We start from the raw sequence: 26,479 nt of genomic DNA, 5'->3' as shown, positions 1-26,479 counted from the left end.
TGCTTCTTCTTCTACCCTCAGGTGCCTTGGAGAATAGTTTGACTCCCTCTTCTTTGTGGCAACCCCTGAGATATTGGAAGACTGCTATCATGTCTCCCCTAGTCCTTCTTTCTATTAAACTAGACATACCCAGTTCCTGCAACCGTTCTTCATATGTTTTAGTCTCCAGTCCCCTAATCGTCTTTGTTGCTCTTCTCTGCACTCTTTCTAGAGTCTCCACATCTTTTCTACATCATGGTGAACAAAACTGAATGTAGGATTCCAAGTGTGGCCTTACCAAGGCATTTGTCTGAAATGATACAGGATTTCCTGCTTGAGCAGGGGGCTGGACTAGAAGACCTCCAAGGTCCCTTCCAACCCTATTAGGCTGTGTTCTAATACAATCAGCCTTGCAAGATTGCGCTCTTATATTTCAATAAAGTATTGTGCTAGTCTAACTGTGGATTTGATATTCAGGTCTAGTCTAGTCTACTTAGTGCAGTGATGGCCAACCCTTTTCGTTGTCGCGTGGCCATACCCATAATGCCATGTGCGCGCAACACCACCACCTCTTTGCCCACCTCCCTGTGCATGCGCATGCAACCCCCTCTCCTGCCCCCCGTTTTGGGCCTAGCAGGCCTCCCTGAAGTCTCCAGGGACCAAAAATGGGGCCCGGGGGGCACCACACTCCTCCTCCCTGTGCATGCTCATGTGACCCCCAACAACCCCCAGGGATGCGCACGCATCTCCTACATGCACCCTGCTTTTCACACATGCATGGCAAAGACCAGAAAGTCAGCTGACTGGCGGGAGGCGCGCAAGCATGCTGAGCTGGAGCGATGGCTTGCGTGCCCGCAGAGAGGGCTGTCTGTTCCACCTGTGGCACGTGTGCCATAGGTTCGCCCCCACAGACCTAGTGGGTCTGCCAGCTTTTTATTAAATCAACCCAGTTGTCGCTTTCTAGCATCTGGGGGGAAAAAAGTACTTTCTTATCTCCTCTTTCTTGAATTTTCCTGGACTGGAGAAGGTTCCAATTGAACCTCGGACCATGTGCCAAAACAGGCCCTGTGCCATTGATAGCGCATGAGATTGCTACAATTGCCTTAATCAAGGAGTACTGGGAACGCTTCTGATAAGGCGCTGTCCATAAAGATCTCCGATGATACCCAGTAATCCGTCTCTGCCTCTCTTTGAATTGCAGCAAATAATTAACAAGCGGAAGCCTCCGAGGTGGTTTGTCTTATCCGTTGCTAAGAACTGGGGGGGGGGGGAGCTTGCCTGTGGTTGTACCAGTTAGGCTTTCTCTTTATCACCGTAACGGTTCCCCTCGCACATATGTGCTAGTCGTTCCCAACTCTAGGGGGCAATACTCATCTCTGTTTCAAAGCTGAAGAGCCAGCGCTGTCCAAAGACGTTTCCATGGTCATGTGGCCAGCATGATTAAACACCGAAGGTGCAGGGAACACTATTACCTTCCTAGAGGGAAGGAAAGAAATGGAATGGAATGGAATGGGATAGGATAGGATAGGATAGGATAGGATAGGATAGGATAGGATAGGATAGGATAGGATATTGGAATGGAATACAATGGAATAGGAGGAATGGAATGGAATAGGAGGAGAATAGAATAGAATATTGGAATAGAATAGAACAGAATAGAATATAATAGAATAGAATATTGGAATAGGATGAATGGAATAGAATAGAATATTGGAATGGAATAGGAGGAATTGAATGTAAAAGAATAGGAATAGAATAGAATATTGGAATAGGAGGAATGGAATAGAATAGAATAGAATATTGGAATGGAATGGAATAGAATAGAATATTGGAATGGAATAGAATAGAATATTGGAATGGAATAGAATGGAATGGAATAGGAGGAATTGAATGTAATAGAATAGGAATAGAATAGAATAGAATAGAATATTGGAATGGAATAGGAGGAATTGAATGGAATAGAATAGGAATAGAATTGAATATTGGAATAGGAGGAATGGAATGGAATAGAACAGAACATTGGAATGGAATAGAATAGAATGGAATAGAATAGAATAGAAATAGAATAGAATAGAATTTTGGAATAGGAGGAATGAAATAGAATAGAATAGAATATTGTAATGGAAGGAATGGAATGGAATGGAAGAGAAGAGAATATTGGAATGGAATAGAATAGAATAGAATTAGAATAGAATAGAATATTGGAATAGGAGGAATGGAATAGAATAGAAATAGAATAGGGTAGAATAGGGTAGAATAGAATGGAATGGAATAGAATAGAATATTGGAATAGAATGGAATAGAACTAGAATGGAATAGAATAGAATAGAATATTCTTTATTGGGCCAATGCGGTTGGACACACAAGCAATTTGTCTCCAGTGCAGAAGCTGTCAGCGTACAGTACACATAAACAACAAAATGATAAATCATAAATCATAGGATACAAACAACAGGGATAGTCATAAGCTATCAATAGGAGTAGGTAATAGGAAGGATGAGAAAGATAGTAGCAATACAGCCCTATTACCTAGGTTGAGATCCTTAGGCATAAGACAACGTGGGAGTTAGGTGTTTAGCAGAGTGATGGTATGGTGGGGGGCTGTCTTTGTGTCTTAGTTGTTTTCCTATGCAGTGCCCTATAGCGGCATCCTAAGGGGAGACGTTGAAATGGTTTATGTCCAGGAAGTGTGGGGTCTGTAGATATTTTCTCAGCCCTCTTTCTGATCCTTGCAAGTAGGCTGGTTGCCATTGTATTTTCTGCCATTTAACTATCCGCTGAAGTCTGCACCCATTCTGATTGGTTGCTGTAACAAACCAAACAGTTACAGAAATACGAAGGAGAGACTCCATAATTCCTCTATAGGAATAGAATCTCCTCTATAGAACTGTATTAACAGCTCCTGGGGCAGGCTGGACTGTCTGAGTTGATACAATACAATGCCATGCCATGCCATACCATACCATAGCAGAGTTGGAAGGGACCTTGGAGGTCTTCTAGTCCAACCCCCTGCCTAGGCAGGAAACCCTACACCGTTTCAGACAAATGGCTATCCAACATCTTCTTAAAGACTTCCAGTGTTGGGGCATTCACAACTTCTGGAGGCAACTTCTGTTCCACTGATTCATTGTTAATTGTAGAGCCGAGGTGGCGCAGTGGTTAAATGCAGCACTGCAGGCTACTTCAGCTGGCTGCAGTTCTGCAGTTCGGCTGTTCAAATCTCACCGGCTCAGGGTTGACTCATCCTCCCATCCTTCCGAGGTAATAGCAATAGCAATAGCAGTAGACTTATATACCGCTTCATAGGGCTTTCAGCCCTCTCTAAGCGGTTTACAGAGAGTCAGCATATTGCCCCCAACAATCTGGGTCCTCATTTTACCCACCTCGGAAGGATGGAAGGCTGAGTCAACCCTGAGCCGGTGAGATTTGAACCGCTGAACTGCTGATCTAGCAGTAGCCTGCAGTGCTGCATTTAACCACTGCGCCACCTCGGCTCTGGGCCGGGTGGGTGAAATGAGGACCCGGATTGTTGTTGGTGGCAATATGCTGACTCTGTAAACCGCTTAGAGAGGGCTGAAAGCCCTATGAAGCGATATATAAATCTAACTGCTATTGCTATTGCTATTGTTCTAACTGTCAGGAAATCTCTCCTCAGTTCTAAGTTGCTTCTCTCCTTGATTAGTTTCCACCCATTGCTTCTTGTTCCACCCTTAGGTGCTTTGGAGAATAGTTTGACTCTCTCTTCTTTGTGGCAACCCCTGAGATATTGGAACACTGCTATCATGTCTCCCCTAGTCCTTCTTTTCATCAAACTAGACATACCCAGTTCCTGCAACCGTTCTTTATATATTAATCCCCAAATCATCTTGGTTGCTATTCTCTGCACTCTTTATATCTCTATAGTTTTAACTGTGTTCTGCTCCAGATTGTTCCGATTGTAGCACAGGGCCAGTTCAACTTCCTGTCTATAGGCAGATTCATGACAGTTTACCATGGGAGAATTCTTTATCAGTAGAACATTGTTGCACGGTTGATATTTGGGGCGGGGGGGGGGAGAGAATATTGTAAATGTTATCCCGCAAATGCAATTTAAAAAAAACAACAATGTGAGCTGGCCTGCTGCATTAATGCATCTCCTGGATTTGTAGGTGATGGAATGGGAGGAGCGACAACTCGATCAGTTGGTCAACTTCAACAACTGCAAGATCGACCCGGCACCATTCCAGCTGGTAGAACGGACGTCATTGCACAAGGTAGATTGTGGGGACCGAAGCAGAGCTGGCTGATTTATTGGTTCCACCACAAAACCGCGGTAGACTAAAGCGCGCTCGACGAAAGCGCGTACGTGACGTCATCACAGCGCGACGAAAACAGCACGCTGTGAGCGGTAAACTTAAAATTAATGCGTAAATCTAAACCTAATCCCCCCAAACCTAACCCTAAGACTAACCCTTAACCTAACCCTAAACCTAACCCTTAACCTAACGCTAAACCTAACGCTAACCCTTAACCTAACCCTAAACCTAACCCTAACGCTTAACGTAACCCTAACCCTAACCCTAACCCTTACCTTTATGTGAATCGGCTTGCTTTAAAAGCGCTTTTTAAAGCGCCCTTTTTCTTTCTTGTCGCGCTGCTGATGACGTCACGTACACGCTTTAATCGGGCGCGCTTTAGTGGACCGCGGTTTTGACGTGCCACGGATTTATTACCGGAGTATAAGACGCACCTTTTCCCCCTCCTAAAAGTGGGTGAAAATTTGGGCGCGTCTTATACACTGAATGCAGCCTCACCCTTTTTGCCCCCTGCCTCCCAGCAATTTACCTCCTTGCAGCAAACGGAGAAAATGGGGCTTGCGGAGGCAGCAATGGGCCATGGCAATCCCTGCAGCCTGAAACAGCTGATCATCGGGAGCCCCCTGCCGAAACTGACATTGAAAGTGAAACTTGCTATTTGCTGCAAGGAGGCAAAGGCAGATTTTTTTCTTCTTCTAATCGGGCTAAACTGAAATAGGCTGTTTGCTGCAAGGAGGTAAATCAATAACTATAAAGGCCTATCGAATGTTCACAGTATTAGACCTATTTTTTGAAGACTCCTTTACCATTGTTAATCTAGACAACTTAGCAAAATGAAGAAGCTTTTTAAAATAAACGCTTGATCTGAAGAGGTCCAGTGATAGTATATCTTCTTTCAAATAGCAGGGAATAACGTATACTTCCAGAAAGCCACATCCATTTTAACAGCATCTGTACAAGCATAGTATGAAATGGAACACCACAAACAGTGTATATCTTCTGTACTGTTTGCTGTTTGGTGCAAGGAGGCAAATTGCTGGGAGGCAGAAGCAGATTTTTTCCCCCTCTTGTTTTCCTCCCCAAAAGCTAGGTGCGTCTTATACTTCAGAGCGTCTTATACTCCGAAAAAATACAATAGGTAGTCCTCGACTTAGGGAGTCAGAGAGATGCAGGGACAGAGACTGAGTTGCATTGTAGGCATCAGTTTGCCATGGACATAGACCCGCTTCACATTGACTTGAAGATATGGTTGGAGCTTGTGGGTGCCATTGTTCTGTATGTTGTGAGGCCCAGCTGAGATGCTTCCATCTCTTCCAGACGCACACCATCTTCTCCCTCTTGGGAGTGGACCACGCTTACGTCACCAGCATCGGGCGCCTGATTGGCGTGGTGACCCTCAAGGAGGTGAGTAGCACTTAGGTGACCCCAAGAATCTTGACACTTCAGAGGTTCGCGTTGATTTTGCCCAATGTCGTTCCATATCCTATTCGCGGCAAAGAAATCTTTCTTAAGGTCATCCTATATCCATGTTGTTCAATTTTGACAAGTCTAATATATGTGGACTTCAATTCCCAGAATTCCCCATTCCCCGCATGGGGAATGACCTATGACCTCAGTGGATTCCCAAATTTCTGTTGCTGAGTGACAGTTATTAAGTGAGTTTTGCCCTGTTTTGTGATCTTTCTTGCCACGGTTATTAAGTGAATCACTGCAGTTGTTAACTTAGCAACAAGGTTGTAAAGCACATCTAGTTTCCTCGTTGACTTAAGGTCGCAAAAGGGGATCTCCTAACCCCAGGACACTGCAACCGTCATAAATATGAGTCAGGGTCCAAATTTTGACCGTGTGACCCTGAGGGATACGGCAACGGTCCTAAGTGTGGAAAACCTAAGTCCATTTTTTTAGTGCCGTTCTAACTTCAAACAGTCGCTAAATGAACTGTTGTAAGTTGAGGGCTACCTGTATGGATTGGGGGAAAGCTGCCGCCTCCTTAAAGTCAACTCATAAAGTTGCCATGGTGAGGAAAGGGGGGGAGCGCATTCCACACATACCATCAGCTAGAGTCAGATCTCAGATTACTACAGCAGGCTTGTGAGGAGTGCACCTCATTGGTGAATGTGATTTATGACACAGACTGAGGGGAGGGAGGAAACAGGAAGAAAGTTCAGCCGTAATGAAATGAGATCAGATCTGACTGCAAAGCGGTATTGCCGAAATGGTGCTCTTAATAAATGACTGGATTTCTTTTGAAACTTGGCTTGAGGCTCATGAATTAATTAGGGCATCTTTTGGAAATCTGACAACTTCATTCCTTCTTCTTTCTCTCTTCAGCTGCGCAAAGCCATTGAAGGTTCGGTCACTGCCAAAGGGGCGAAGGTGCGTCCCCCGCTGGCGAGCTTCCGGGATAGCACAACCAGCAGCAGCGATATGGAGGCCACCGAAATCCACCAGCTGTGGGATCGGCGGCAACGACACTCCATCCCTCGCGAGTTCAGCCCTTCCGAGAGCGACGACAAGTGCCAGTGACGTTGGGCGCGGAGAACCTACCAACCAAGAGACGGTTCATCATTGGCCATGCCTTGGCTGTTGCTCTTGCAGCTGGTCCTCTTCTAAGGGTGCCCTCACATTCCAGCTTTGGAGACTTCAAGAGGACGTTCCATTCCTGGAATAACTGGAGAATTGTCATCCTGAACCTTGAAGCTGGGCTCCTGGTGCCCCATTAGCTCCATCCTTGGTCTCAGGGTCCATTGAAGACTTTCTCTTCCCATTCTCCCGTCGTCCCACTCTCCTGCAGCTCTGCTCCCCTTTGGAACGAGAGCTGGTCAGATGAGGAGAAGGGAGGCTGATGGAGACAGGGGAGGATACGCGCATGGGTCTTTTTCAGATCCCTTCTGCTCATCTCGGCTCCTCCGTACATGTTCTTTGCACCTCAAGAATCATGCATCTCACTCGGGCCACCTCCAGGCGTAGTTGAAGACTTCCTTTGACTGTTATCAGCAGCTTTGCAGGTGGCCAGTCTGCCGGAAGGAGCTGGTTAAGCATCTGTCTTCTTTGCAGTCTTGTCACTGGCCCCCTTTTTCAGCTTTGAAAGGAAAAGGAACTTTTTTTCAGCATGGGTGGATGCCCTTGTGGCTTCCCCAGCAGCACGAAGCCTGGTCCCCGTCCCGATAAGCCCCTTTTATTTAATTGACAGTGAATTCCTCTCCAGCGAAGTCTTTCCTCTCCCGCAGTCTTTCAAGGTAGCTCACAATTACCCACCTTGGAGAGTGGCCAAGCCGATATCTTTCAGACGCCACAATACTTGGCAAGAATGCAGGAATGAACTCATCGTCTCCTGCAAACTCCACTCCCCTTTCGCTCCTCTTTTATTTCCTCTGGGAGGGGCCATTCACCGTCCACCTGTGGCCTTACACCCAAGTCAGCCCTTGTTCCTTAGCTGTTCCCTTCATCTGGCAACTCTGTGCATGCGCACACTGGGAACAGGCTCCAGCTGTTCTTCCGCCCCACTGATCTCCGACTCCGAAGGCAGCTGGTAACTGTCGGACGGCCCTGGCCCCCTCTCTGCCTCCGGCACAGAGCCCTCGTCAGAGCCTTCCCCAGACTCCAGGACTGGCCCATCTTCCTCCCCAACCTCCTCACTGTCCGAATCTGCTGCCAATTCTGCTGGCGACTGGCAGACCACAACAGTGGAATCTGTGGGTGGCTGTGCTGAAAACTTCTGGGCTTCCCTCCCCATGTTCTGAATCTTCCCCTCAAATCTTCAACACTGTGTACGGCGAGACCCCTCTGTAGGGGAAATCCGAAATAATGGATGAGGTTTGGCGGGTTGTGGGTAAGGCTTGTGAGGCCCGAATAAAACCGACACTGGATTTCTTGAACTACTGAACCAGGCAACCCCCTTCCCCCACCCTCCAAGATTCTGGAATTCTTCCCTTCCTCTCTCTGTGGGACCCACTCATGCCCGAATCCACAGGCAGAGGGGAGGGAAAGAAGGACCACTGTATGTACATACCGAAGATTTTTATACATATATATATCTATATTAATTTAATTCCAGAAAAGAATACAAATAGAGATATTATCAACCACGGAGTCTCTGTTGTGTATCTAAGCCATAGATGGTTGCGGGAACCAAACCTGGTTTGTTCATTGTCGTGGCCCAGATCACAACTAGGGTGAAGAGAAGGACCGGTGTCAGTATGAGCCACTTTAGCTTAGTGGTTAAGGCACCAGGCTGGAGATCATGAAACTCGGAGTTCTAATCCCACTTTAGACATGAAAGTCAGCTTGGTGACTAGGAGATTGTGAGTTCTAGTCCTGCTTTAGGCATGAAAGCAGTTGGGTGACCTTAGGCGAATCATCAGAAGACTGAGTTCTAGTCCCATTTTAGGCACGAAATCTGGCTGGATGACTTGAGTCAATCGCCAGGAGACTGTGAGTTCTAGTCCCACCTTAGGCATGAAAGGTCCCACTCGAAAGATTGAGACATAGTTCAATCCTAGGTAGCAGCAGATGTTTCTCTCCTAGTGCACACACACACAAAAAAATGCCACATTTTCCGGACTATAAGACGCACCGGTGTATAAGACGCACCAAGATTTCAAAGAGGTAAGTAAGAAGAAGTTTTTGACTTCTCCAGCCTCCAGGAGCACTCTGCAGACTTCAACACGGCTGGGGAAAGGCAAGAATGCCCCCATTTTTTACCAAAATGGGGGCATTTTTCCCTTCCCTCAGCCCTGCTGAAGCCTGCAGAGTGCTTTTGGGGGAAGGGGGAAGGTAAAAACACCCCCATTTTGGTGAACAATGGCCCGGTTTTTGCCCATTCGTCACAAAAATGGGATGCGGAGCAGGGCTTCAGGAGGCCAAAAATGGCTGTATTCGGTGTATAAGATGCACCAATATTTCCACGCTCTTTGAGGGGGAGGGAGAGGTGCGTCTTATACTCGGAAAAGTACGGTAACTGTTGTGTAGCGTCGGGAAGGGCATCCGGCCAAGTAAACTCTCCACCTCATCCAATCACCCTGATTCCAACCCAAATTAAGGAATTACAGAGTCGTAAAAAGGGAGGTTCCGTGGTTAGATGGCTTTTATGTCGTACAAACCCACCTAGGCTCCAATTCGGTCTACTGTGGAAACCCAGGAAGTGGGTTAAACTGATAACCCAGGTGAAAGATATTATGTAAATGCGCTCAATGTCTCTTTTTCTTTTGTGGGGATGGGGTGGGGGGGGGGGGTTAGAAACTCAGGATACTTTTCAATAAATTATTTCTTCTCATCTCTGATTTCCTCCATAAATTGATCTATCCAGCCGGATCTTTCAGATAATTCCCCCCCCAAAAAAATAGCACAGCTGGTGCAAGCTATTTAATAGCTAGGTGGAAGATGTCCAGAAATTCCAGTTTTATTTGGGGGGAGGGATATTGCTGGAGAATATATTTGCAAATTCCCTCCATGCAGTTGCTAAAAAAAAAACAACCTGAAAATGTGTGCATCCTCGTAATCTCCCAGAATCACTGACTTAAGACAATCTGTTCCCATTGTTCCAGGGATCCTAAACAGATATACTTGCAGTTCTGAAAGGAATCCACTTGTGTTCTGACCCAGGCTTCCCAAGAGCCTGAAGCAAACTCCTTATCCCGACAAAAACCCCTATTTATTAATTTGCTGTGAATTCTGCTCATTGACATCCAGCTAAGTCTTTCAAGAGAGGATATAAGGTCACAGACCTTATCTGGCTTGGAGAGCTGCCAGGCTGATCTCTGCAGAACTTGGCAAGGAGCCTCGGAGAGTCACGAGCCAATTAAATGAACTAATGGTCTCCTGCAAACTCCACTCCCTTTCGCTCCTCTTTTATTTCCTCTGGGAGGGGCCATTCATAGTCCACCTGTGGCCTTACTCGAAAATCGATCCCTGTTCTTTAGCTGTTCCCTTCGTCTGGCAACTCTGCGCATGCGCACCCTGGGAACAGACTCCAGCTGTTCATCTGCCTCATTGATGTCTGACTCCGAAGACAGCTGATAACTGTCAGACGTCTCTGGCCCCCTTTCTGCCTCCGACACAGAGCCCTCATCAGAGTCTTCCCCAGACTCCAGGACTGGCCCAGGTTCCTCCCCAATCCTCCTCACTGTCTGGGCCACAACAACTGGAGATACCATATTTTTCGGAGTATAAGTCACACCTTTTTCCCTCAAAAAAGAGGCTGAAAATCTGGGCGCATCTTATACACTGAATACAGCATTTTTTGCCTCCTGAAACCCCGCCCCTTCACTAAAATGGTTCAATTTTGCCCACCCCCCACCCCCCAGGAGCACTCTATAAACTTCCTAAAGGCTATCCATGCCCTTTTTTTTAATGAAAAATGGGCCTGTTTTTGCAAAAAAATGGCTGTTTTTTGCTCATTTTTGGCCCCTTACCACCACCCCCAGCAGCACTCTGCAAGTTCCTTAAAGGCTATTCATGACTTTTTTGGGGGGAAGGCCCGTTTTTGCAAAAAAAAGGCCATTTTTGGGAGGTTTGCAGAGTGAAAAAACTTTTTTTAATTTTCCTCTTCAAAACCTTGCTGCATCTTCTACTCCAGTGCGTCTTATACTCTGAAAAATACGGTAGGTGGCTAATGAATATTTATTAACAATAAGAATGGGTGCAGTCCCCAAACATCTGGAGCAGCACTTGAACACCATCGGTATTGACAAAAATCACCATCGGTCAATTGCAAAAGACAGCTTTACACGGAACAACTTATATCCTGAGACAATCCCTTTTAACACCATCAAACAATACCATATATGCCTATCCCCGGTCCTAGGCCTTGATAGGTGGATTAAAAAAGACAAATCCAGTCTGAATCTTGGCTGATTGTGCATCAACCATAATAACCAGAATCATTGGTTCACTGAGACTGGCAAAGGACGGCTGTGCTTCATTGGGATCTTTCTGGAAACTGGCTAATCCCAGCTAGGTTTTTTTTTTAAAAAAAAACAGAATGTGGTTTTTGCTCTCAATTTCCCCCCCCCCCCCCCAAGCCTAAAATACTGACAATGCCAAGTTTCTTTTAAACGTTAGGTGAGATTAAACTGCAGGGAAAGGAAAGATTAACAAATAACTCTTTTTTGGGAAGGGAAGGGAAGGGAGTGGAATGGAATGGAGTAGGGTAGGGTAAAATTCGAGTAGAGTAGAATTAGAATAGAATAGAAATAAGAATAGAATAGAATAGAAATTAGACTAGAATAGAATACGGTAGGGTAGGGTAAAATTAGAGTAGAATTAGAATAGAATAGAAATAAGAATAGAATAGAAATAAGAATAGAATAGAATATGGTAGGGTAGGGTAAAATTAGAGTAGAATTAGAATAGAATAGAAATAAGAATAGAATAGAAATAAGAATAGAATAGAAATAAGAATAGAATAGAATACGGTAGGGTAGGGTAAAATTAGAGTAGAATTAGAATAGAATAGAAATAAGAATAGAATAGAAATAAGAATAGAATAGAATATGGTAGGGTAGGGTAAAATTAGAGTAGAATTAGAATAGAATAGAAATAAGAATAGAATAGAAATAAGAATAGAATAGAAATAAGAATAGAATAGAATATGGTAGGGTAGGGTAAAATTAGAGTAGAGTAGAATTAGAATGGAATAGAAATAAGAATAGAATAGAAATAAGAATAGAATAGGGTAGGGTAGGGTAAAATTAGAGTAGAGTAGAATTAAAATAGAATAGAAATAAGGATAGAATAGAATAGAAATAAGAATAGAATAGAATACAGTAGGATAGGGTAAAATTAGAGTAGAGTAGAATTAGAATAGAATAGAAATAAGGATAGAATAGAAATAAGAATAGAATAGAAATAAGAATAGAATAGAAATAAGAATAGAATAGAATAGAAATAAGAATAGAATAGAATACAGTAAGATAGGGTAAAATTAGAGTTGAGTAGAATTAGAATAGAATAGAAATAAGGATAGAATAGAAATAAGACTAGAATAGAATACAGTAGGGTAAAATTAGAGTAGAATTAGAATAGAATAGAAATAAGAATTGAATAGGAATAGAATAGGGTAGGGTAGAGTAGGGTAAAATTAGAGCAGAATAATGTAGAATTAGAGTAGAAAATTAGAAAAGAATATGGTGGGGTAGTAGGGCAGCATTGGAGTAGAATAGACTAAAAATAGAGTAGAGTTGAACAGAACAGAATAGAATACTGTAGGGTAGGGTAGGGTAAAAGTAGAGTAGAAAATAAGAGTAGAATAGGGTAGGGGAGAATAGGGTAGGGTAAAATTAGAGTAGAGTAGAATTAGAATAAAGTAGAGTAGGGTAGAATTAGAGTAGAATACGGTGCGGTAGGGTAACAGAGTAGAGTAGAATAAAAATAGACTAGAGTAGAACAGAATAGAATAGAATACGGTAGGGTACAGTAGGGTAGGGTAAAATTAGAATAGAATAGATCTCTCTGTATTTTCTCTCTTTGCACTTGAGTCTTTGGGGTGATAACAGCATGTCCATTTGCAGGAATTTAGTAGCTCTCTGGCATTTTTGTTTTCCTATGTGGGCCCCAAAGCAAAACCCAGCAATCATCGGCAGTGGGTGTTGGAAGACAAAAACCAGGGATGGATGGTAAGAATAAAACCACTACTTAGTCCCTTGCTCAGTTAGGAAGTCACAAGATTCAGTAGCACAATTCCCAGGAAAAAAAAAACACCATCTATCAGCGGGCCGCTTTGCTTTTAATCATTGAAATGAGTCTCTTTTAAAGTGTTGATTTAAAGCTTAATTACTGTAATTTAAATGCTAATCCAATCCCCCCCCCTCCTCTTTTACATATATAAACTTTCTGGATTTCTGCCTTGAACCAAAACAAACATCCAAGCTTCCTTGGACCCTCACTTAACGACAGTGACTCATTTAACAACTAGGGCAAGGAAGATTGTAAAATGGGGCAAAATTCACACCCCTGTCTTTGCTTAGCAACAGAAATTTGGGGCTCAATTGTGGTTGTTGGTTAAGAACTACCTATATTCAAGGGGAGATTGGACCGCCATTTATCGAGGAGGGTGTAGGGTGTCCTGCTTGGGCAGGGGGGGGGAGATGGGGTTGGACTAGATGACCTACAAGGTCCCTTCTAGTCTGTTCATCTATGTCAGTGATGGCTAAACTTTTTGTTCCCAAGTGCCCAAAACACACATGCACGAAACCCCAAAATACAATGTGAGAGCCCCCCATGCATGCGCCCCCTGCGCATGCACCCCACTCCCCCCTCACCCATTTTTGGCTTCCAGGCCCAAAATGGGGAGGGAGGGTGCACACCTGCACACACCCCCGTGCCCCGTTTTGGCTTATGACAGTTTCAAGGATTGGAATTCGGGCCCTTGGCATGTATTTAGGAGAGTTGCAGCGTCCTGTGGGTCATGTGATCACCCCTTGTGACCTGACAATCAGTGGGGAAGATCAGGGGTGAGAACCGGTAGCAGAAATTTGGAGTTCGTTCGGAGAACCGCCAAATAGGCTGGCCACGCCCCTGCTGCCTCCCAGCTGATCTTCTGTTGCCCAGAACAGGGGAATGGAGCTGGAAAGCAGGTTAGTGGGGTGGGGAGGGAATGGAGATTTTGCAGTATCCTTCCCCTGCCACGCCCACCAAGCCACGCCACGCCCACCAAGCCACACCCACAGAACGAGTAGTAAAAAAATTTGAATTTCACCACTGGGGAAAACTGATTCAGTAGTAGTAGTAGTAGTAGTAGTAGTAGTAGTAGTAGTAGTAGTACTGTATTGTCAACGAAATTAAGTGCCACCTTCAGTGTACATTATAACTATAAAAATAAAACACAAAGACACACATCCTTTGCATTCTATACAGTTGAATTGAAAACCCCTGATATTTCATTAATATTGCACTATACTGTAGAATTCCATCTAATTACAGCTCTGGGATAGAAGTTGTTTTTGCCCTTGTTTTTATTGTCCTGTACCGGCTGCCAGATGGTAATAATTTAAAAAAAAAAGGGTGCCCAGGATGAGATGGATTTTTAAGGATGTTTGGAACTTTCTTAAGGCAGCGGGAGCTATAAAGCTCTTCCAGGGAGGGGAGGGGGCAACCAGTGATCCTCTGGGCAATGACGTTGACCCTCTGGAGCGCTGTCCTATCTGCCACTGGGCAATTGGCAAACCGTACACAGGTGCAGTAAGTTAAAATACTCTCTATGGTGCAGCGGTAGAAGGTCACCAGCAGTTTTTCATTCAGTTGTTGTTTCTGAGAAGTTCACTTAACAACCATGTGATTCATTGAGCAACTGCAGTGATTCAGCTTTGATTTTAGATTTTCCTGAGGTTTGTTTCTACAGAAATGGCTAGCATATAAGGTAAAGGTAAAGGTTCCCCTTGCACATATGTGCAAGTCGTTTCCGACTCTAGGGGGCAGTACTCATCCCTGTTTCAAAGCCGAAGAGCCAGCGCTGTCCGAAGACGTCTCCGTGGTCATGTGGCCAGCATGACTAAATGCCAAAGGTGCACGGAACACTGTTATCTTCCCACCAAAGGTGGTCCCTATTTTTCTACTTGCACTTTTTACGTGCTTTCAAACTGCTAGGATGGCAGAAGCTGGACAAGTCACGGGAGCTCACTCCATTACGCAGCGCAAGGGAATTCGAACCGCCAAACTGCCGACCTTTCTGATCGACACACTCAGCATCTTAGCCACTGAGTTCCTTGGCTAGAATATACTCTCAAGTCAAAAGTTGAGACTTTACATTGCCACCTTATTCTACTGCATCAAAGAGAGTCAATGCTTTTCTTTCTTTTTTTCTTTTTCCTACACTTTTCTCTCTTCCCCCTTTCCTCCCTTTATCTTCTCATTATTCTCATATTCTTTGTATTTTTGCATTTTATATTTTGATAATGTGATAACCCCTATCTGAACAGAGGGAAAAAAATTGGTTAACAACTGCAGTGTTTCGTTTCTCAACCGTGACAAAGAAAGAAAGAAAGAAAAAGAAAGAAAGAAAGAAAGAAGAAAAAGAAAGAAAAAGAAAGAAAGAAAGAAAGGAAAGAAAGAAAGAAAGAAAGAAAAAGAAAGAAGAAAGAAAGAAAGAAGAAAGAAAGAAAGAAGAAAGAAAGAAAGAAAGAAAGAAAGAAAGAAAGAAAGAAAAAAGAAGAAAGAAGAAAAAGAAAGAAAGAAAGAAGAAAGAAAAAGAAAGAAAGAAAGAGAGAGAGAGAAAGAAAGAAAGAAAGAAGAAAAAGAAAGAAAGAAAGAGAGAGAGAGAGAAAGAAAGAAAGAAAGAAGAAAAAGAAAGAAGAAAGAAAGAAAAAAAGAAAGAAAGAAAGAAAGAAAGAAAAAAGAAGAAAGAAGAAAAAGAAAGAAAGAAAGAAAGAGAGAAAGAAAGAAAGAAGAAAGAAAGAAGAAAAAGAAAGAAAGAAAGAAGAAAGAAGAAAAAGAAAGAAAGAAGAAAGAAAGAAAGAGAGAGAGAAAGAAAGAAGAAAAAGAAAGAAAGAAGAAAGAAAGAGAGAGAGAGAGAAAGAAAGAAAAGAAAGAAAGAAGAAAAAGAAAGAAAGAAGAAAGAAAGAAGAAAAAGAAAGAGAAAGAGAGAAAGAAAGAAAGAAAGAAGAAAGAAGAAAAAGAAAGAAAGAGAAAGAAAGAAAGAAAAAGAAAGAAAGAAGAAAGAAAAAGAAAGAAAGAAAGAAAGAAAGAAAGAAAGAAAGAAAGAAAGTAGGTAGGTAGGTTGTAGAATCAGGAACAATTCAACCAATTCATCGCTTAGGGATGGAAGTCACAGTCCAAATCGCGGTCATACTACTGTAGGGTTTTCTTTCTGTCAAATGGACATTGAAAGAATGCGTGCCAATGCCACGTGTGTATGTATAATCTTTATTGTCATTGTACTTAAATACAACGAAATTTGTGGTATTTCGGCATGGCATGTCATGGCATGGAGAAAGGATGTCCACAAACTAAACTAAGAATCAATCACATATAAGGGAGCTTCAGGGTGTAGACAGATTTTGGGTGAGAAGGCTACACTTAGAGCTTCACCTCCGTACGATACAGAGGTGATGGGGACAGCTGTCGCCTCCTAGCCGTGATGATCAACTTGCCAGCGTCATTCAGGGAGCAGCTGACGGACAGAGGATCCATATCTGTTGGCAGCTGGCACTTGTGGGTGAAGGTGTTGGACACAATGCCATCTTCGGCCATCTGAAAGGCAAGCAAATGTAATCCAAATATCTTCCTGAATTTTCCACCCAGTGATGCCATTCAGCTAGTTTTATCCAGTTCGGGCGAACGGGTATCAAGATCAAGTGAGGTACTAATACCACTCTAGTACCAGCCCTAGTAAGACCACACCTAGAGTAGGTGGTGGCGCAGTGGTTAAATGCAGCACTGCAGGCTACTGCTAGATCAGCAGGTCAGCGGTTCAAATCTCACCGGCTCAGGGTTGACTCAGCCTTCCATCCTTCTGAGGTGGGTAAAATGAGGACCCAGATTGTTGGGGGCAATATGCTGACTCTCTGTAAACCGCTTAGAGAGGCCTGAAAGGCCTATGAAGCGGTATATAAGTCTACTGCTATTGCTATTGCTATTGCTACTGCATCCAGTTTTGGTCACCACATTATAAAAAGAGATGTTGAGACTCTAGAAAGAGCGCAGAGAAGAGCAGCAAAGATTAGAGGACTGGAGGCTGAAACATATGAAGAACAGTTGCAGGAACTGGGCATGGCTAGTCTAGTGAAGAGAAGGACCAGGGGAGACATGAGAGCAGGGTTTCAATATTTGAGGGGCTGCCACAGAGAGGAGGGAGTCAAGCTATTTTCCAAAGCACCTGAAGGCCGGATAAGGAATAATGGATGGAAACTGACCAAGGAGAGATTCAACCTGGAAACAAGGAGGAACTTTCTGACAATTGGTTGAACAATCAACCCATGGAACAGAAGATGCCTTTGGAAGTTGTGGGAGCTTCATCACTGGAGGCTTTCAAGAAGAGATTGGGCTGCCATCTGTCAGAAATGGTGTAGGGTCTCCTGCTCGGGAGGAGGGTTGGACTAGATGACCTACAAGGTCCCTTCCACATCTGTTCATCTGTTAAAAAGATGCCCGAGCCTCAACTCCCAGAATTTCCCAGCCAACTGTGGATTTCTGGAAATCAAAATCCACACATATTGAAGTTGTTACGGTTGAGAAACTCTGCCCTAAACACGAACCCCATTTAGGTCTTGACAACTTCAATGAATAGACCAGGGGTCGGCAACCTTACATTCAAAGAGCCACAAAGGTCCTAATCGGAAGTCCCCCCCATTCAATTCTGGAGCTGACCGGAAGTTTGCTTCCCCCACCATAGAGTCTCCTCCTAGCACGGCGTCCTTTTTATTCTTTTACCAACCAGCGACAGGGAGCCGCAACGGAGGGATGAAAGAGCCACATGTGGGTCCAGAGCCACAGGTTGCTGACCCCCCTGGAGTAGAACATCACTGAAAACAACAGCAGGTAAACAGAATTAAAACTAGAATAGACAGAGATCCGTCTTCCCTTTTTTTATGGTTACCTCCTACTTTCTCTCCTTCTGGCCTTCAATCCAAGTCCTCCTTTTCCCTCTCTTCCTCCGCCAGTCCCTCCCCTCTGGTCTGTGGTGAAGTTTATGCAGCCATTTGAATTCAGATCAGACAAAGATGCGTTTGCATAATAGAAGCATCTTGACTTCTATTAACTTCGACTAGGGGGTTTTGTTCAGGCACGGAACAAACGTTAAAAAAACGAGTCTGTTCAGTAATCAGGTTAAGTGTGCAGTTGGGAAACATGTGGCGCATTGAGACCAAGAAGCGGATTTGTTTTTACATTAGCTTAGGCTAATCGGTAAGATTTCAGCCAAACGTAATATCTACGGCCAGTTACTTAGCAACGGTTCGAAGTTACAATGGAGACCAAAAAAATTACTTAGAGCCAAGTTGTGAAGTTAACAAAATAATAGAGTTGGAAGGGACCTTGGAGATCTTCTAGTCCAACCCCCTGCCTAGGCAGAAAACCTTATACCATTTCAGACAAATGGCTATCCAACATCTTCTTAAAGACTTCCAGTGTTGGAGCTTTCACAACTTCTGGAGGCAAGTTGTTCCATTGATTCATTGTTCTAACTGTCAGGAAATTTCTCCTTAGTTCTAAGTTGCTTCTCTCCTTGATTAGTTTCCACCCATTGCTTCTTGTCCTGCCCTCAGGTGCCTTGGAGAATAGCTTGACTCCCTCTTCTTTGTGGCAACCCCTGAGATATTGGAACACTGCTATCATGTCTCCCCTAGTCCTTCTTTTCACTAAACTAGACATACCCAACCGTGGTTCCCCTGATTAATTGTTCTAAGTGTCAGGAAATTTCTCCTCAGTTCTAAGTTGCTTCTCTCCTTGATTAGTTTCCACCCATTGCCTCTTCTTCCTGCCTTCAGGTGCCTTGGAGAATAGTTTGACTCCCTCTTCTTTGTGGCAACCCCTGAGATTTTGGAGGACTGCTATCATGTCTCCCCTGGTCCTTCTTTTCATTAAACTAGACATACCCAGTTCCTGCAACCGTTCTTCATATGTTTTGACCTCCAGTCCCCTAATCATCTTTATTGCTCTTCTCTGCACTCTTTCTAGAGTCTCCACATCTTTTCTACACTGTGGTGATCAGAGGTGGTATTCAACCAGTTTGGACCAGTTTGCCCAAACCAGTAGCCATCCCATTTAAACACTTTTCCAAGCCATGTGCATCAGGGGTGGGTTGCTCCCAGCATTACTGCCAGTTTGGTGAGGGCAAAAACGTTGCTCGCGCACAGGCGCCTTTAGCACAAAAATAGGTTTGCGCGTGCACAAAATGTCAAAAAAAAGAAATAAAATTAAATGCGCACAATTACAACCGAAAATCAAGGGGACGGCCCCATAGGAGAACCGGTTCAGGGGGCATGGCAGGCCTGGGTCACTGCTGGTTCCAGCAACCCAGGCCGTCAAACCAATACTGGTTCGGCCGAACCGATCAGAACCAGTTGGACCCCACCTCTGGTGTGAATGCCTGTAAGCCTCATGTGCAATCAAAGCGCATGCATGGAGGGCCGAATGCATGCATGGACGGGCGCATCCGTGTGGTCACATTTGTGAAGCGGTAGGGAAAGTAAGTGACTATCACCTCTGGATGTTAGGACGCCTGTCCTCCCTTATCTCCTAAGTTCATGTTCATTGCATCCACGACTCTTATCTAACCATCTTCTGCTGTCCACCTTCTCCTTCTGCCTCCCATCTTTCCCACCAGTGGTGGGATTCAGCCGGTTCGCACCTATTCGGGAGAACCGGATGTTAACTTTCTAAGCAGTTTGGAGAATTGGTTGTTGGAAGAAATCTGCTTTTCTTTTTTCCTACTTTACAGGGCTAATCCTGTAAGGAAGGCAGGAAGGAAACATTCTGGTGTTGTTTCTAACCTAATCTTGATTGCCCTGTTTGCAGAAACTGCCTCTCCGGTTAACCCTTATGACATTGTAACAGCTAAGGCGAAGTGCCCATCGACCTGAGTGACGTTGAGTTGGCCATGCCCAGCCAGTCACATGATCACCGACTCCCGCCTACCCAGCTGGTCATTAGGGCAGAGAACCGGTTGTTAAATTATTTGAATCCCACCACTGTTTCCCACCATCAGGATCTTCCCTCTCTTCTCATTAGGTGGCCAAAATATTTGCGCTTCAGCTTCAGGATCTGTCCTTCCCAAGGGTTGCCTTCCTTCAAGATGGACGGATTTGATCTCCTTGCAAATTCCACGGAGAGAGGTGCCAATCAACGTGGAAGACGGGCGGCTTTGGGGATTGCCATGACATAAGCGTGAGCTTAGCCTCACGGGAGACGGTGCCGCTCGCAGCTCATTTTAACAATCGAGGGAGCTGTTTAATGACCTAATGAATGACTCATCCATTTCGACATTCCAATCACATCTGAATGCCTCCCTTGATTGGGTTTTAAACCAGTGGTGCAATTCAGCCGGTTCTGTCCAGTTTGGGCGAACCGGTAGCGCTGGAGGTGGGAGGCTCCGCCCACCTGCCCGGACGTCATCACATCCAGTTTTTGACGTTCTGCACATGTGCGGAAGATCCTGTGCATGCACGGAAGGGGCACGAGTTCTCACACTTGCAAACCGGTAGCGAAAGTAAGTTGATTTCTCCCCTGTTTTAAAGGTGTTGTGGGAAGAAGATCTGGGGTATCGGTTTCTTTTCATTCCCTCTGTACCTCTCAGCCCTGACAGGAGCTTTTTTCTTACCTTCTCAGCTTGGATGACAATGCAGTAGTTGTAGGAAGTCACCACAATATCTTGAGGTTCAAACTGGCTGAGATCCGTGATGACCTCGTATTTGTTCCCGCTGGCCACCACGTTGCTGCTGCCCAAGGCTGAGGAATGGACTGATGGAGGAGACCCTGGGAAGGGAGCAAAGAGAAGGAAGTGGTGTGTGTGTGAGAGAGAGAGAGTGGGGGAGGGAGGGAGGGAGGCAGAAAGAGACGATGGAGAGGGAGAGAGAGAGAAGAGGAAGATGGAGAAAGAAAGGAGAGGGAGAGGGAGAAAGAGAAGAGGGAGAGGGAGAGAGAAGAGGGAGAGAGAAAGAAAGAAGAGGCAGATGGAGAGAGAGAAGAGGGAGAGGGAGAAAGAGAAGAGAGGGAGAGAAAGAGGGAAAGAAGAGGGAGAGGGAGAAAGAAAGAGAAGAGGGAGAGGGGGAGAGAGAAGAGGGAGATGGAGAAAGAGAGAAAGAGACGAGAGAGAGAAAGAGAGAAAGAAGAGGGAGAGGGAGAACGAGAAAGAAGAGGGAGAGGGGGAGAGAGAAGAGGGAGATGGAGAAAGAGAGAAAGAGAAGAGAGAGAGAGAAAGAGAGAAAGAAGAGGGAGAGGGAGAAAGAAAGAGAAGAGGGAGAGGGAGAAAGAGAGAAAGAGAAGAGAGAGAGAAAGAGACAACCTAGCAGTTCGAAAGCATGTAAAAATGCAAATGGAAAAATAGGAACCACCTTTGGTTGGAAGCAAACAGGGTCCTGTGCGCCTTCGGTGTTTAATCATGTTGGCCACTTGACCATGGAGACATCTTCTGGGAGCGCTGGCTCTACGGCTGTGAAACTGAGATGAGCACTGCCCCCTAGAGGCGGGAATGACTGGCATATATGTGAGAGGCAGTGGTGAGTTTCAAATTTTTTTAGAACGTCTTCTGTAGGTGTGGTCTGCTTAGTGGGAGTGGCTTGCTGGCCATGTGACTGAGTGGGAGTGGCTTGGCAGTCATGTGACTGGGTGGGCGTGGCCAACTTGTAAAATGTGGTGAAACTCACTTAACAACGCTCTTGCTTAGCAACCAAAATGTTGGCTCAGAAACTCTGGCATTGAAGCGTGCAAGTCTTAAAGCTGTCAAGTTACAAGACCCTTGAACCCCTAGCCCTTTAGAAAAAAAACAGGGATGTTCAAACTTGACAGCTTTAAGACTTGTGGACTTCAACTCCCAGAATTCCTCCTCTTGCTCTTCATCTTGATGATGTGAGGACGGGCGGGGGGAGGGAGCTGGAACCGGTTCTAAACAGCACTGTAGATTTGTGGAACCTCTTCTATAGAAGAGCTTAGAACTGGCAGGAACCCACCCCTGATCCCCAGCCATTAACTTTGGAAGATCCAATCCAGCAGGAAGCAGCTTCGGACCGGTTTGGCCAAATAGGTGGTAAATCTGCTGGACATGTGACCGTCCCAGTTCTATCCTTATTTTTATTTTCTGTTCTGCACATGCGCAGAACAATCTTCATTGAAAAAATGTAATTTCTCCCTGTTTTTAATGGTGTGTGCATGCCAGTCCCAGAGAGGTCCCAGAGATGGGCCGTTTTTCACAAAAACGGAGGTGTTCTTGCCTCCCCACTCCCAGCCCTGCTGAAGCCTGCAGAGTGTTCCTGGGGGCCAGGAAGGACCAAAACTTTTTTTTTTTACTGGTTAGTTTGCAGGTGCTCCCATAGCTCCGGCGAGCCTGGAGACTCCTCCCCCCGCCAAAACTTTTCACCACCATTTTGGTGGGCGTGGCTTGGTGAGGGGGTCATGTGATTGCGTGTGCACGACTGACGGCAAGTTGGTCACGCCCACTCAGTCACATGCCCCCCCAATCTAACCAAGCCCACCGAACCCATAGTAAAAAAAATTGAAATCCATCCCTGCCCTAACTCTGTATGTTTTCAGGATTACAACTGAGCCTGTTTTGATGTCCAGAAACTGACACTTTGAGTGATGGTTCATTCAGTGCTCATAATTAAGTCAGATGCTTTCATCCATCACAATGGGCTTAATTGGATTTACTCTTCGATATGTCATACAAGAATACAATAGCAGAGTTGGAAGGGACCTTGGAGGTCTTCTAGTCCAACCCCCTGCCTAGGCAGGAAACCCTATACCATTTCAGACAGATGGCTATCCAACATCTTCTTAAAGACTTCCAGTGTTGGGGCATTCACAACTTCTGGAGGCAACTCCTGTTCCACTGATTCATTGTTCTCACTGTCAGGAAATTTAAATTTCTCCTCAGTTCTAAGTTGCTTCTCTCCTTGATTAGTTTCCACCCATTGCTTCTTGTCCTGCCCTCAGGTGCCTCGGAGAATAGCTTGACTCCCTCTTCTTTGTGGCAACCCCTGAGATATTGGAAGACTGCTATCATGTCTCCCTTAGTCCTTCTTTTCATTAAACTAGACATACCCAGTTCCTGCAACTGTTCTTCATATGTTTTAGCCTCCAGTCCCCCTAATCATCTTTGTTGCTCTTCTCTGCACTCTTTCTAGAGTCTCCACATCTTTTCTACATCGTGGCGACCAAAATTGAATGCAGGATTCCAAGTGTGGCCTCACCAAGGCCTTATAAAGTGTTATTAACCCTTCACGTGATCTTGATTCTATCCCACTGTTGATGCAACCTAGAACTGTGTTGGCTTTTTTGGCAGCTGCTGCACACAGCTGGCTCCTATTTAAATGGTTGTCCACTAGGACTCCAAGATCCCTCTCACAGTTACTACTATCAAGCAAGGTACCACCTATACTGTACCTGTGCATTTTGTTTTTCTTGCCTAAATGTAGAACTTTAACTCTTTTCACCATTGAATTTCATTTTTTTAGATAGTGCCCAATGTTCAAGTTTGTTAAGATCCTTCTGTATCTTAAGCCTGTCTTCTGGGGTGTTGGCTATTCCTTCCATGTGTTCCATGAAGCCTATTAATTCATAATACAAATAGTCCTTGACTTATGACCACAACTGACCCCCAAATTTCCATTGCTTCCCCCCTGGAAAGGTTGCAAATTGTCATCACAGGACCCAGGACGCTGCAACCATCCTAGATCCATTGCCAGTTGCCAAGTGCCTGCATTATGATTGCATGGCCATGGGTGATCTCTGTTTTTCAGTGCTGTTGCAACTTTGAATGGTCACTAAATGAATGGCTGTAAGTCAAGGACTATCTGTATGAATCACAAGACTCCTTCCCAAATGAAGGAATAGAGGTAAGGCTACGTAAAGACATCCGTAGGAAGCTACCATGATCTCAAGTAGCCGGTTATCTTTTAGCCCATGATCTCACCGAGCAGAGACAGGCCGTATCAGGGAGTTATGTGAGATTCAACCTTGGCTGGGATGGCCTTCTGCATTCCCAAGGGAATAAAGAGGGAGTAAACCAAAAACAAGACTGTTGCTTTCTGTGCTTTGCTTGTTAAAACTGTACAAAAGCCCGTGGCACGACAAAACCGCGCTCGACTAAGCCGCGCCTGATTAAACCGCATCGCTGACGTCATCAACAGGGCGACAACAGCGAGCGCGGAGAAAGAAGGGCGCTTTGAAAGCAAGCCAATTCAAGTTAAGGTAAGGGTTAGGTTTAGGGTTAGCTTTAGGGTTAGGTTTAGGGTTAGGTTAAGGGTTAGGTTAAGGGTTAGGTTAAGGGTTAGAGTTAGGTTTAGGGTTAGGTTAAGGGTTAGAGTTAGGTTTAGGGTTAGGTTAAGGGTTAGGTTTAGGGTTAGGTTTAGGTTTAGGTTTAGGATTAGGTTTAGGGGGGTTAGGTTTAGGTTTAGGGGTTAATTTTAGGTTTAGCGTTTACAGCGTGCTTCTGTCTCCGTGCTGTTATCGCCCTGTTGATGACGTCAGCTATGCGGTTTCTTCGAGCGTGCTTTAGTCGAACGCGGTTTTGTGGTGGAACCATAAAAGCCAAATAAACTCTGCGTAAGGCAGACAGACATTTTGGACACCACCTGCCGTGATGGATTTCGGAAACCCACACCCAAAGGGGTTAATTCAAGAACCTGGGAACAGCCGCCGTGGCGCAGTGGTTAGAATGCAGTACTGCAGCTACTTCTGCTGACTGCCAGCTGCCAGCAATTCGGCAGTTCAATTCTAACCGGGTCAAGGTTGACCCAGCCTTCCAGCCTTCCGAAGTGTGTAAAATGAGGAGCCAGATTGTTGAGGGCAAATATGCTGAGAGGGTTGCAAAGCACTATAAAGTGGTATATGTCTAAATGCTATTGCTAAGTGCTAATGAAGGAAGGAAGGAGGAAGGAAGGGTGGGAGAGAGAGAGAGAAGGAAGGAAGGAAGGAAGGAAGGAAGGAAGGAAGGAAGGAAGGAAGGAAGGAAGGAAGGAAGGAAGGAGGAGAAGAGGGAGGAACAGGCCTGGTGGTGCAGTGGTTAAAATGCAGTATTGCAGGTTGAATATGCCCACTGCCAGAACTTCGATCCTGACCGGCTCAAGGTTGACTCAGCCTCCCATCCTTCCGAGGTGGGTAAAATGAGGACCCAGATTGTTGGTGGCAAATATGCTGACTCTGAGAGGGTTGCAAAGCATTATAGAGTGCTATATAAGTTTAAATGTTATTGGTAAGTGCTAATGAAGGAAAGAAGGAAGAAGAAAGGAAGGAAGGAAGGAAGGAAGGAAGGAAGGAAGGAAGGAAGGAAGGAAGGAAGGAAGGAAGGAAGGGGAGGGGAGAGAGGAACAGGCCTGGTGGCACAGTGGTTAGATTGCAGTATTGCAGGCTGACTCTGCCCACTGCCAGAAGTTCGATCCTGACCGGCTCAGGGTTGACTCAGCCTTCCATCCTTCCAAGGTGGGTAAAATGAGGAGCCAGATTGTTGGTCACAAATATGCTGACTCTGAGAGGGTTGCAAAGCACTATAGAGTGCTATATAAGTTTAAATGTTATTGGTAAGTGCTAATGAAGGAAAGAAGGAAGGAGGGAGGGAGAGAAGGAAGGAAGAAGAAAGGAAGGAAGGAAGGAAGGAAGGAAGGAAGGAAGGAAGGAAGGAAGGAAGGAAGGGGGAGGGGAGAGAGGAACAGGCCGGGTGGCGCAGTGGTTAGAATGCAGTATTGCAGGTTGACTCTGCCCACTGCCAGAAGTTTGATCCTGACTGGCTCAGGGTTGACTCAGCCTTCCATCCTTTCAAGGTGGGTAAAATGAGGACCCAGATTGTTGGGGGGAAGGGGCTGAGTGTAAACTGCTTAGAGAGGAGCTGTAAGGCACTGTGAAGCAGCATAGAAGTCTAAGTGCTATTGCTATCGCTAAGCAGATCCGAAAATGAAAAAACAGATGTTTCTCTGGGTCCATGTTTGATCATCTAAGATAGGGGTGAGCCATCAAGCTTGGTCTAGCCCCACCTTGCCTCCGAGATCCAAGGGGGAGATGGAACATGCTGTGCCCTTGAGCTGCCTCACCCCACCCCAAAAGGCTCTCACTCACCTGAATACCCATAGGGCTCCGGAGTTCTCCCTGCCCCAAAGATCCCATGGGGAGGGTCCAGGAGGGGCTCGAAGCAGCGATGTTTGCTTGGCGTGTAGGTGCTGATGTGCTCGGAGCGGAAGGTGGAGGAAGAGCTGACCGAAGACATGGCCCTTGGGGGTGCCCAGCGGCTGCTGGATGTGCGCAAGGCTCGGAGTGAAGAGGCAGGAGGAGAGGAGAGGGCACGTCCTTGGGCAGGGGAAGCCGTGATGCCCATAATTGGGTTGTTTTTTTGCAATGTCCTTTGCATCCCACACGCTGGAATGCAAGATAAGGAAGGCAGCCACTGGGAGCAACACAGCCGAGTGACACCCTCCCTCTTTTGTTTATAAAAAGTTTTTTTTTAATTTTATGTTCTCTATATACAATTATAGGTATACATTCACATAATTATTATTCCTTTTTCCCCCCTTTGCAACCATGGTTCTTATACATTTATAGGGTTATACTATTCCATTTGGGTTGCT

At 45.2% G+C, this 26,479-nt stretch overlaps 2 protein-coding genes across 2 annotated transcripts in view; one reads left to right on the top strand and one right to left on the bottom strand.

Moving 5' to 3' along the window:
* Positions 1-8,891, top strand: part of CLCN2 (chloride voltage-gated channel 2) — a 144,413-nt gene extending 135,522 nt beyond the window's left edge. The window contains exons 22-24 of the mRNA XM_087725150.1: positions 4,128-4,232; positions 5,592-5,678; positions 6,606-8,891. Of these exons, the coding sequence (XP_087581276.1) occupies positions 4,128-4,232; positions 5,592-5,678; positions 6,606-6,800 (387 nt within the window). The 3' untranslated portion in view covers positions 6,801-8,891. The remainder of the gene's footprint in view (positions 1-4,127; positions 4,233-5,591; positions 5,679-6,605) is intronic.
* Positions 8,892-16,119: 7,228 nt separating this feature from the next.
* On the bottom strand, positions 16,120-26,175 carry LOC148043513 (heat shock protein beta-7-like). Its single transcript, XM_087726126.1, has 3 exons — positions 25,974-26,175; positions 20,527-20,681; positions 16,120-16,460 (listed from the first exon to the last, which is right to left on the bottom strand). The coding sequence occupies exons 1-3, from the start codon at positions 26,119-26,121 to the stop codon at positions 16,287-16,289; spliced, it is 477 nt and encodes a 158-aa protein (XP_087582252.1). The 5' UTR covers positions 26,122-26,175; the 3' UTR covers positions 16,120-16,286.
* Between the last annotated feature and the right edge of the window lie 304 nt (positions 26,176-26,479).

This window comes from Thamnophis sirtalis, unplaced genomic scaffold (assembly GCF_051295495.1).
Source record: "Thamnophis sirtalis isolate CommonGarterSnake01/CBP01778 unplaced genomic scaffold, rThaSir2_p1.2 scaffold_11, whole genome shotgun sequence".
NCBI lineage: Eukaryota > Metazoa > Chordata > Lepidosauria > Squamata > Natricidae > Thamnophis > Thamnophis sirtalis.
Note: the sequence above shows the minus strand (reverse complement) of the source record. Positions and strands in the feature narration are given on the sequence as shown.